This window comes from Triturus cristatus, chromosome 4_1 (assembly GCF_964204655.1).
Source record: "Triturus cristatus chromosome 4_1, aTriCri1.1, whole genome shotgun sequence".
NCBI classification, from domain to species: Eukaryota; Metazoa; Chordata; class Amphibia; order Caudata; family Salamandridae; genus Triturus; species Triturus cristatus.
In genome coordinates this window covers 522,715,920-522,728,718 of record NC_140585.1, presented here as the reverse complement: position 1 = coordinate 522,728,718, position 12,799 = coordinate 522,715,920, and the positions used below count along the sequence as shown (strand labels likewise).

The following is a 12,799-nucleotide window of genomic DNA, read 5'->3' as shown; positions in this document are numbered from 1 at the left end:
CTGGTGGGGTAAAAAAGAGATAATTCTGGGTTGACGTTGTTCACTTCTTCCTTATTTGTACACACTGTGCTTATCAAAATCTTCTTTTACCTATCGTTTGAATACTTTCTACCATGAGAATCCCAGCAAGGGACACATTACCTGGCTTCCAAATGATTTGAATGGCTTCCTAGTTTTTACCTCACTTTTGAGCTTTTTCTATTTGTGCAATCACAGAGAATGAACTGAAGCAGTACGTCATGTTTGTTTGGTGTACGTTTTCACAGTGAACCATTGATGTCTACACTTTAGTCACACACTTGATCCACAGCATCTACAGCCCTTTCTATGTGGCCAGATTGCATCATTTTCTGTACCACTGACTTACGAATATCTCCTATAGGGGCTCATAAGTACCATACTTACCCTTTCACTTTTCGTTAACTGACATTTCTTTCTCTCTGAAAGGATTGTGCAAGTAAAACTCTCTTAAATTATTATATTTTTTGTGTGTCTTTTTTGACTTTAAAGCTGAGCTTGCATGCGCCTACCTCAAGTTTTTATTTCATCTCTTATCTGTGAAGACTCACTCACTTTTTAACTGTAAAACAAATGTACTGTGGTCCAAAGTCTTTAATTGTTAACCACATCACGCACACCATCCTACACTTCTTTTTGCACTGTTAAAACTTTCACTCTTCAACTTTTTTCTTTTGCTCCTAAATGTACAAGAATTTGTCATCTAGAATTACTTGCTTGAGTGCCAGTTCACGGATGTTAACCTATACTTGAGTAAATTTACACATATAAGTTTACTCTTACACTTTTTAATAACTTAACTAGTTTTGAGTAATCACTTTTTTATGAGAGTAAAGTTACTCAAATGTGTAGACTTGCAAGTCTCCATCCCCTTAAGCAGGGGGTGGAGCCAAATGCATGAGGGTAAAGTTACTACAGCCAAAAAGGAGGAGCAGGAAGCCCAGCACCACACTAGGCCAACCACTAATACTGCAACATCTTCCAATAAAAAAATACTGGAGACAGGAACTTAAAATATAAACTCATAGGAAATAATGTAAAATGTAATTAACTTATTTTGACTTTTTAAATCTAAACACACAAAATTAATGTAATGTTAAATAATGTAAGTGTATTTAAATATATGTATATATAATTTTATGATAAAATATGTTAGTAACCTTTTATAATCTAAAAATACATCACATTTATTTTCCAGAAAAATACATTAATTTGAATTAATTCTGAACATAACTTTTTAATTCAAATACATAATATATACATATAACCATTTTACTTGTTTTTTTTAATACCTTTAAAAAAATAATGTTAATTTGATTTACATTAAGTAAATGTACTAAATATTGAATTCAAAATAAAGTTTATAGCGCAGTGGAATTTTGTTATTTTGACCCCAGTGGAGGAGAAGGTAAAAAAGTTTATTACATTTGAAAAAAATTGGTAAAAATGTGTTAATGTCAATAACTTGATTTAAATGTTGATCGATTTTAATATATTACATTGAATCAAATACTTTTTTGAAGTTTAAATTAAAAACAAACATTTCCACCTCAAATAAAACCATATTTTTATTTTTTATTTAATAATTATTGAAGTGGTGTATAGAATCATTTCAAAGAAATTTTATTTTATTTTAATTTAAAAAAAGTATAAAAATATTTTGAAATGCAATACAAATATTCTTTTATTTCAGGCAATTTTTAACATTAAAGTATTTATATTTTAGCTGTTTTAAATAATTGAATTACTTTAGCATTACTGTCTATGGAAATTTATTTTATGTCCCAACATCCATTAATTTCTATTGGAGTGTATTGCATGACCCGTTGTTGGCCATGTGTGGTGCTAGACCTAGCCCAACTCTGAGCTGGGTCACATTTATAACTGTTTTGTGCCCTTTTTGGCTGTAGTATCTTTAGAAACTCAGTTTGTGAATGGGAATTGGCATACTCTTTTGTAGGTGGGTGCACATTTCTCCCTAAACCCCTCCCTAACGCTCCCTTAACCCAGCACTCCTCCATGTCACTACCACATTTACTACTAAAACGTACACTTACATGTGCAGAGACTTAATAGTTGGGATAGAGCTCCCTGAACAGAAAACGATAGGAGAGGCAGAACCTTCCCACATGGGTATGTGAATAGCATTTTGTAGTACTTAGTCGTACTATTGTAGTACTACCAAATGTAGAACAAAATGCAGTTTGTGAATAGGACCCTTAGTCATTTTCTGATTACATTTTTTTGCCCTTGCCCCCTGACTACCTTTCGTGCATCATTCTAGCGGTGCTTTCCTTCCATTAATCAGTCTTTATACTTGTAAATGCCAATGCACTGGTCTTTAAATAACCAGCCACGTATTTGGGAAACCATTTAGATGTTCTTCTTCGACTCTTGGATAAATTTATTGGAGAATATATCGCTTCTTTGACTGACCACTTTAGCTGATATGTTTATTTTTCTTCATCCAGGTCCTGATCCCGGGTGCATCTGTGTGATGTACTGTCTGTCATGAGACTTAACATCCTCTTGTTTAGAACCTTGTCTACCTGTGATCTGGTACTAGAGCTTGTCATATGCAGGACTAAATGGTTTAATTAACAATGGCTTGCAAGGACATCCTTTGTTTGTTGTGAGTTGTTCTGTGTGCATTGTATGCATTTAAGATCAGTATAACCATGTTTGATGCGCTAGAACGTGGGTACTCACAAACATTTCTCCACGGTCCACAAAGTATGGTCTATGAAGTTACTGAGGGCCGCCCTGAAGCCAGCAAGGTGTAGGTCGGGTGAGGAATGTGTGTAAGGTGGGTGTAGGGGAACCGAAGCATGCACATCTAGTGGCTGAATTGCACAATGTTAGATCCGGAAACCTGGGATCAATACTGGCTTCCCCACTCGACCAATTTGTGTCGTCCTTGCCAATTATATTTTTCACTTTGCCTCCTTTTTCTTCATTATCACATATAAGAGAACCTTAAAATACATGAGTTCAGGACGTGTGCAGTAGAAAACCTTCTCTTGAGTTTGATTTATTACATTATAATGTTTTCCATGTTTAATAGCACCCCAGGCCACCCATAGGATGCACTTGACAACTGACTTGCTTCTTAGTGGGTGGAAGCAAAAATGTTTCTAAATAAATGTTTGAAAACTGTCATATAAACAAAAAACTATCAATGCAGCAGTTTGATCTGGTTTACTAAGGTGGAACGCTTCTACATGCTTATGAAGTACGCGTTTTTAAATTTTGAAGAGTATTTATTTTTATATGTTTGTTCTAAAATATCTTCAAAAATGAATGAGTTTGTAAAGTTAAGTGGTTCCTGACACCTTCTGTACTCTCCTTTCTATAACTGCAGGTAACATGTAAATAAATGCTTGCCAGTTTGTTTACGATCATTGTGATTGTTATTACTCAGTAAACACCAGCCCAGCGTTGCTTGTGACCGGAGGTCCTCATGTAAAGGTCAGGGGGGCCGCAAGTGGCCCCCGGGCCGTACTTTGAGGATCACTGCTCTAGAAGAACGTTTTGCCCACCTCTCTCAGCACATGGGCAATCTTTGCTGCTTGTAAAATCAATCTGATGTCTCCTGCTGATGACGCCATAGACTTAATTTGCATTTTACTCTAACCCACCCTCAGGACCTTATCATAGTTACCAACTTATGTCAATGTCTGGTGAATGTTTTCCACCGTATTTTGGTTCCACTCTTCTTCCTGGACTGGAGGCCTGATGAGCACAGTAAATATTGAGATTCTGTTGACTGAAACAGTAATAAAACGCTACATTTGACAAACAGAAGCCTTACAAGACGTTTTTTGTAAACATATTTTTATTCCAATATCCATTCACTCTCTAGCTCCTGGATTGCTATAATATGGATCTTCTTTATATATATTATTTGGCATGATCGCAGTGCATCAAGAAACAGCTGTGCAAAAAAGGCATATAAAAATCATTCAAATTGTGCTTGCATAAACTTGTCAAAAAGTTATACATCCGCTTTCTGGACATCAGCGGTAACATTGGGTGACATAGCAAAGTTTGTCACAGCGATTTCTTTTGTCCAGTAAAAACAAATAAGATGGCTTATGAAATATAAACATATTTATTTCAAATATGGGAACCTTTTTCATAGTTAAAATTCTTATAAACGTGAGGAACCCGGTGTTAGTGCCTACTGTGCCACAAGCTTGCCTTTGGAAATTAGACCTTTTGCTGCTGCATTTCAGAAGTGGTCAGTGTGTGCGAGCGCACACCTACATAAAATACCTGGTACCTATCTTTCCACATGATGAAACATGCCACCAGGCCCACCAGGCCCAGCAGGGGGTTGAGAATTATCTGCAGAAGCACGTAGACCTTGATGGTCCCGGTGATGGTGCTGCAGTCGGACAAGTCCTGATACACGAAGGTCCGGCTGAGGGGGTCAGACGGGTCCAGCTTGCACTGGCACACGGAGTCCACAGTCATGCCACAGGAGAAGTGCGTCAGCTGCGAATAGTGGTAGGCAGCGAAGGCCACGGCCAAAACACAGACGATCAGGCTGAAGGCACTCAGGAGAAAGTAGGCGAGCTGCAAGGAAAGAAAGAAATGTGTTTAGAACCACACGTCAAAATCTGCCCGGAAACAGTTCGTGTTGGAGGGCGTTCAAAAAGTCTCCTCGGCGGTTCGTCTGGAATAAAACAGGCAGATGCAACTTTTCCCACATTCTGCTGAAAATGACTTGGCTCTGTCAGGCACACCATCGCTTCACGCGCGCCCGCCCTGCCTGCGATCAATGGAAGCGCGCAGGCGGTGTGGAAACACGGCGTGCGGAGCCAAACATCTCTTGCCTCTGAATTTTAAGTGATTTTTTGCAGCTACAGAAACCATTACTCAGAAGAGTCGGAAAATAGAGTTGCTTGCGTTTGTTTTAGACCATTTTTATTTCATGTTAATAATTTATATCGCTCCACAGGCTGCCATCTGGCTGTTCCAAGGCAGTAGTAATGAGAAAAAAACAAGAAACATACGAAATTGATAAAAAAAAATACGAAAAGAATATCGTACATGTCCGATGTAGGTGCTGGTAGGAAGATTATGTAAATAACTTTCCTTTAAGTCAATTATATGCTATTATAACAAGGCATGGATACAGGTCTCCTGGACCTGCGTTGGATACCTCTTTCTTGATCTTAACAGATAAATGACTCATGAATCCATTCAATGATGTTGATTCTATTAGTCTACCCGCAGAGAACCCTCTAGAAATAAAACACAGCTAGCTGGCCAGGGATGACCACTTCCTTCTGCAAAACTGTATCCATATTTTTTTCTCTCTTTCTGGCTATAGATGATGGTCACTCACATTTCCTTAAACTGTTCAACTCATTTCTGTTAGGGTCATGGAGGAATAATGCATGCTGACTGTGGGAAACTGGGTTGTTGGTTGGCCGGGGTGTGAGTCCTGGTCAAGCAACAGCCACAATCCCTTGCAGAGAGAACCACAAAAAGTCACTCAATTAACCTGTGCTTAAGCCTGGGTAGGTTGGCACACCAAGTAGTCAAGCTTAACTTGGAGGCAATCTGTGAAGCATTTATGCAGCACAACAAACATTAATAAAGTGACAAGAAAACACAAGAAAAATCCCAAACCAATTTAGAAAAATAGAATAAATGTTATTAAGATAGTTGGCACCAAAACAACACAAATCCAATCAGTAAAATCAGAGTTATGAATTTTGAAAGTTATTAGTGAAATCTAGCTCATAAAAGGTCAAAGCACCAATCGCGGATATCTAGCAGCACAAGACTAGGCCAAAGACGGAAAATATGGCTGATGGCCTTAGAAGAAAATCTGGAAAAAGTTGTCTGAGAAGTTCAGCGGGGCAAGGATTGAAGCCGCAGTGAAGATTTCTTCCTCCGGACTTAGGGGGTCATTATGATGGCGGAGAGAAGGCCACAGACTTGCTGTTGGTGGTGGTCTCCCCGCCATCAGAAGGCCATTACCCGCCCGCCACAATAGGATGGAAGGGGGTTCCGTGGCGGTCAGAAACTCTGACCACCATGCATCCGATGGGCTCAAGGAGCTCACAAGTGAGGCAGAGGACCTCCCAATCCTTAAAATGGTGGCGGTGCCTACCAGGCACCGTGGTAGGGATTACGATGTCCCTTCCCGCCTGCCTGTTCATGATGGTTAACCTGCCATGAACAGGTAGGCGGAAAGATACTTTTTGGGGCCTGTTGCGGGCCCCCATTAACTTCTGGCCCCCAAAAACGGGACCTGGAGGGCACCTATGGTGCCCCTCTACATATCCCTACACCATGTATCAGGCACCACATGGTGCCTGCCACGTAGTGCAGAGAAATGTAAATTGCCCCTTGTTAGCATTGTGGCGGGAGCTGCAGTCAGCAGCACCCGCCACAATGCAAAACATTGGCAATGCGACCGCCTCGGTGGCGGTCGCATTGTAATTCATACTGTGTGGGACTGCCGCCTTGTAGGTGGGCAGTCCCACACATGATATGATGGGGGACAGTCTGTCATCGTAATGACTCCCTTAGTCTTCAAGATGGAAGGCCCAAATCTCCAGCGGGACGAGGCAGAGGGCTGTAGGAGAAGACAGTTTCACAAAGTCGGATACCCCATTGGCAAGGGACCGCTGAAAAGGATTTGCTGCAGAGAAGTAGTAAGAGAAGTAAATCCGTACGGCGATGCACCTCCGGCTTATAGGTGAGCAGGTTGCCCCCAGTCTCCTCCTGGTTCTAAGACCAGTTTTTGGAAAAAATTTGTCTATGTCCATAGTTTTGGGATTTGGTCATTTGAGCACCTTTAGCATCACAACCAAGGGCCCAGGCCTGGTGGGACACATCTTGGGAGTTCAGGGCTCCCTCAGACTGAGCCCAGGAGGGGGTTCAAGATGGTGAGAGCCTTTTATATCCCTATAGCTCAGATTAGGAGGCCAGCAAACTAGCCCTTGGAGTCACTTCTGGCAGTCCTGGGTGCAGATGAAGATGTAAGGCTCAATAAAAGGGCTGGCCTCAATGGGTTCAATACAGGCTCCAGGTAGCAAAGCAGCCCTTCCAGGTACAGCAGCAGTCTGGCAAAGTGCTCAACAGGTTACAGCAGCAGGTAGTCCTCTGGAAATCCTACTACAGGTCGAGTAGTGAACTGAAGATTGGGTCTGAAGGTCCTATTTTTAAACCCTGGTGCTCTTCTTCTGGAAGGTAGGAGCAGCTTCTTGAAAGGTTCTTTGAAGTGCATGGAATTTCATGACTCCCCTGACCTGGCTCCAAGCTGGCTGCATTGACAATACAGACCCTTTGTGTGAAGGAAGAGCAAAGGTTAGTCAGGTGTAACTGGGACTGTGCTCATCTGCCAGTGGATGGCCAATCGAGGCACATCTAATCCCTCTAATGTGTGATTGTCTGGGAGGAATTCACAAAGTCCAACTGTCAGCTACACCCAGCCATGTGACCCACAACAAACTGCAGGCAGAAAAGGCCAAGGGCAGAAAAACGACAACTTTCTAAAAGTGGTATTTTCAAAATTGCAATGTAAAATCATCTGACTTTACCTTTAAAGACGGTTCATCATTACACTTTCATAGGTACCAAACATGATAAATCTCCCTACTCCCAATTAGAAATGACAACTTATTCAATCTAATAAGGAATCCCCAATGTTATCCTATGGAAGTGATAGGCCTCACAGTATTAAAAACAAATTTGGAAGTTTTTCACTACCAGAACATGTAAACCTTAAAAGTACATGTCCAATCTTTTAATTACAGAGCATCCTGTCCTATGGTATACCCAGGCCCTACCTTAGGAGTGACTTATATGCAATAAATGGGGAGTTTAAGGCTTGAGTTGGGGGTTTAAAACTGCATTCAGGCTATTATGGTAGGGATGGAACATGTTGTAAGGTGCTACTTAAGTCGGTGGCACAATAAGTGCTGCAGGCTGAATAGTAGCATTTTTCATTTTCAGACCCAAGGTTTATGGTATACAATTCTTCAAGGGAATTACAGGTGAGTTAAATAGGCCATTTGGGTATAGGCCAATGTAACCATAATTTAGGGAGAGAGAACAAGCACTTTAGCCCTGGATAACAGTGGTAAAATTGCTCAGACTCCTAAGGCTATCAAGTCCTGCAGAGTTACATAAAAACTCCCCAAGATTCCATGAATTTCTGCCAATGGGTGGAAAATATGCACGTGGCGCTGCTTGCGCTGTGGTTTAGTGCATGTAGCTCATTTCAAGCTGAAAAATCAATGTGAACAGGAACATGCGGTGGAAACAGCACACGGCCATTTGACTTGATTTCACTGTCACTCAAGAAGAAAATCTTCTTGAGAAGCAGCTCTCTGACCATGACAGCTTCAGCGACTGATCACATTAGAAAGTCATGCCAGAAGGCTTTCTAGCATCTGTAAATCGTGCTAGATGATGCCAAAGCCCGCTCGCCAGCTGGCGTGGTGATGCCTTGCATTGTTCCCGTTATCATCAAGCTGCTTGAACTGGAAAATAATTATGCCATGCAGTGATTGGTAGAATTCGTCTAGGACTCCGTATTAAAAGAGTAATGTGGAATTGCCAAATTCCATGAACAGAATTAAACATTCCATACTAACACCTAAATCATTTCCACTGGCAACTTTGCAACACTTGTTATAAGAGATAAAAACACTTAAACCCTTTCTTGTTGAAGCCAATAATATGCAGCACAGAACTGGGGAAATTGGTAGGGGTTATGAAAGGAGAACAGTAATTAGTGGTGCACAAGTTGTGATGGTGCAGGCTAATGCCATGATCAAAGACATTGATCTTCTTAAACGTCAGACAGAATGTCTGAAAATTTGAAACAAAAGAATCTGGACTCTAGGGTAAAACAGAAGAGGCTAAAGGAATACCTTTAATATATTTATTTCAATAACGTTCCCCAAAATAGGTTGTTTGACAGACATTTTGAATATTATTATACATAAGGTCCATTGGATATGTCATAGAAATGTCTCTTCCGACAAAGGCCATGGATCAAGGGAATTTTTATTATACTTTTTTTTAGTTTACAGATTTGATGGGGGTTGCCTCAAGTGCCATAGCAGAGAGGAGGAAGGAATTTCGTTTTTATCCAGCGCTGCACCCTATCAATGAAACATTTGATCTGATTCGTCCTTGTTTGCTTGTTCAAGGGTCTTTAAAAAATAAAACATTTACGTTTGAAGAGTTTGTTAAATTAAAAGAGTTTGTTTCGCTCACCCGAGGACGAGATGGATATCAGATAAATATGTATCTTCTTGATGTGCTCTTGTTGGCATAGTCTTTTTATTTGTGGTGTTATTATTATTTAGCAAATAGTTCTGGTTCTATTGTTTTTATTGAAGGATTTTTGTTTTATAGGTTGTTTGTTTCTGTGGTATTGTTTGTTGTTGATTTCCAATGTTGTTTTTGGTATGAGAAGTTGGCAGAGTCCCCAATACTCAGTCTTTACTGATGGTATGTATTGAGTGCATGTCATACTGCATTTTGTGTTTTCCTGTGTATTAATCACAGTTTTTTTATAACTGTATTACATATCATGAAATGTACACTTACAATTTAAATTCTTCACTATCATAGTTATTTATACAGCTTGTCAATGCTCTACTAACAGTCACTGTATTTTATTACATATGATAGAAGGAGCTTTTAATGATAAAAGGCTGTGTTTCTACTGGCTAGAATGTTTGTGAGATCATGTGGTTATATTTTCTCTTTGATGTTGAGGTACTCCTTCATTTTAATCTATTCCTTGAAGCTTTATTTATATGGGTGTGTCCTTTACAATATTTTAAAGTTTGTTATGTTTGGGATTCTGTTTGTTTCCCATTCTTTTCTTTGTCCTTCTTTCTTTTTTGTTTCTCTCATTTGTAAATGATAATTTTGTTTTAGGCAGTGATTGCAATCAACTAATGATTCTTTTTACAGATAGGAACTCAAATTAAAATATGTTCTTAATATAATGCAAAAAATGTTTAAAAGGATAATTTCACTAACAACCTTACTAGACTCTTGCAGAATTTAGTATACCGATATTAGAGAATATATGTTTTATTCCGCAACACATCTTTCAAGTTCCAGCAATTGAATATATATTTTTAAATAAAATACTTCTTCAATATTTCATGAATTCTAAAATTGGTCTCATCTTGATTTCCAACCACGCTCCCATGCTTGTTCATTTTGGTATTTTGGTGGGCATTAAAATGCCAATAGATAGTGTCTAGATAATTCCTTGTTAAAAGAAACATTTTTTTATCACAGAATTTGAACTTTTTGCTACTGATTTTTTTGAACTCATATCTCATAGCATTCTACTATTAATATGATGTGGGACTCGTTTAAGGCCATGGCCATTGAGTTTTATAATTAATTACATTTCAGCAAAGAGCAAAACTCTAAGGGGAATCTGCACATATGCTTATTATTCTTTATAGTAATAAAGATTGTTCTCATGAGTTGAAGAAGGCAGACATGGAGTTTAGCAAAAACACTTCTTATGGGCTAATTTATTGGAAATATATGGTCTTCCACTACATGATAGCCCACAGAGGGGACTAGATATGAAAATGAAAGATTTGGATAGGCTACACTTAACATGCTCACTAAGGCTAAAGTCCATTGTCCTGGTCCCTAAGCAACTATTGGTATTTAAATATTCTGTTTCCATAGATAAGACTGAATGTACTTGTTCAGAGGCAAGACCTGTCTGATAAGAAAAAAAAGATAGAGATTCAACATTGTGTAAAAACTTATGAAAAAAGTATTAGCAACTCATATTGAACGTTGTTTGCTAGATTTCTAAAAGGAGGTTGTATTCATGATAATTCTAGGACTCCTCTGATAGTCTTACATGTGGCCTTCAGAAATAAATCATTTATGACTGCTGTTGCATTGGATTCAAAGAAGGCTTTTGATTTAGTTGATAGTATTACATGCGGAAGGCAAGTACATTAATGCCCTATATAATTCCCCTAGGACATCATCTTTTGTAAATCTTATATCTTCCTTGTACTTTTCACTAAGAAGAAGGACAAGACACAAGTGCACTCTATAGCCTTTTCTGTAGTAGATACAGAGATCTAAGTCTACGACTGGATTTGTTTTTCTGACAGGGAAGTGAAGGTCTCAATTTAAGCGGATATATATCTCTTAATGTGTCTAAACCTAAGTTAACACTTCCTATTTTTTAAGGAGTTAAACATTTTTAAGGCTTTGGGAAATGAATTGAATGTTGACAGGTCTGACGGTCTGCCCTCAAATAAATTCTATTTTAATGAAGATTTAACATCATATATATTTGGTTGGAATTGTTCTAAAGTTCAGTATTTAGATATTTGATACTCTGTTTTCTTTAACAAGACAATTAAATATAATTCAAATGAGATTGTGGCTAAGATCCAACATTTAATTGAAAGGTGATTCCCTTTGTTTTAATCCAGGCGGAGCAGGTTGGAAGCCATTAAGGTGGTATTTCCTCCTGTTATTCCCTTTTCTTTGTTAACGTAGCCTATTACATGACTTAGAATGTTTAGTTAATGGTTGATGGCTTATCATCTAGATTTATGTCAAAGAAGTAGAGAGTTAAGATTTTTTGGAGAACCTTATGTTGCCAAAGTCTAGTCGGGGGAACAAGAGTAATTTCCCGGATTTTATAAGGTATCTTTGTGTTAATGAACTGAGATGTATTGGGGTTTTCTCTGAGACTTCATAGTGTGGCTAAAATGTGGATGAGTACAGTGGAATCTAGAATTTTCCATGTGTCACAAAACCTACGTCCTTACTATCTTCTATTGTTAGACATTCTTGTTATTTGGTGCAACCTTTTGCATAGATGTTTTTTCTGAAAAGAAGCAGTATTTGATGTCACCAATATGGTATAATAATACATTTACATTTAACAACAAGCCTACTTACTGGAATTAAAAGATACATAAAGGTTTTTCTTGGGTATCTCAGTTCATTCGTAGTCATAACTTAACATATATTTCCAAGATTTAAGGTCTATATATGATCTTCATGACTATTTGAAAGAACAATATAACAAATTAAAGGTTTTACACAGTATTTGCATACAAATAGCTTATAAGATATTGAGGTTGAAAACGTTTCTAACATTGCAGGGAAAAGTAAGGCATCTTCCATATATAATTTGCTTAAAACCCCTAATGTTGGCAAACTTAATTCAAAATTTGAATCACAATGGCAAAGATTGAACTGTGTTCGGTCACCTTTTCCACGAGATAACAATTGGTCAAAGGCAAAGTCTGTTTTTTGTTCAGCAAGTACCACATAATTATATAACATTCATATCATTTGTGAGGTGTCTTTTCGATTTTTCTGTCTTCCTTTTTGGGTGGTCCTCATTTTCTATGTTTCAATCAATGTATGAAAATAAGCTAATAGATTTATTATTGGCCATTGCTTTGCAAGTTATTCAAACTGACTAGAAGGCTGCAACTAATGTTGCTTCTTTGACATGGTCATAATCAGAATTTGGATAGTGTTAGTTCATTCTCTGCTCAGTTTGTTGTCAAACGTGAATTATGATTACCGGTGACTACTTTTCTTTCTAAAATTTCTACCAACATAGCTGTATTTGTGTATAGTAATCATGAGGTTTGTGAACCTCCCTAATAAAATACAATTGCACACACTTCGTATCTTGTAAGTATAGGCTTTACTTTTTTGTTCTAGCTTTTTCATTTGTTATTTTTAGCTGACGATGAATGTATGCTTACTCATATATCAT

General features: G+C 38.2%; 1 protein-coding gene across 1 annotated transcript in view; it reads right to left on the bottom strand.

Annotated features, from left to right (window-relative positions):
• Positions 1–1,941: 1,941 nt before the first annotated feature.
• The window catches only part of SSPN (sarcospan), a 319,629-nt gene continuing 308,771 nt past the window's right edge, over positions 1,942–12,799 (bottom strand). Inside the window, exon 3 of the mRNA XM_085652783.1 lies at positions 1,942–4,596. Within this exon, the coding sequence (XP_085508909.1) occupies positions 4,228–4,596 (369 nt within the window). The 3' untranslated portion in view covers positions 1,942–4,227. The remainder of the gene's footprint in view (positions 4,597–12,799) is intronic.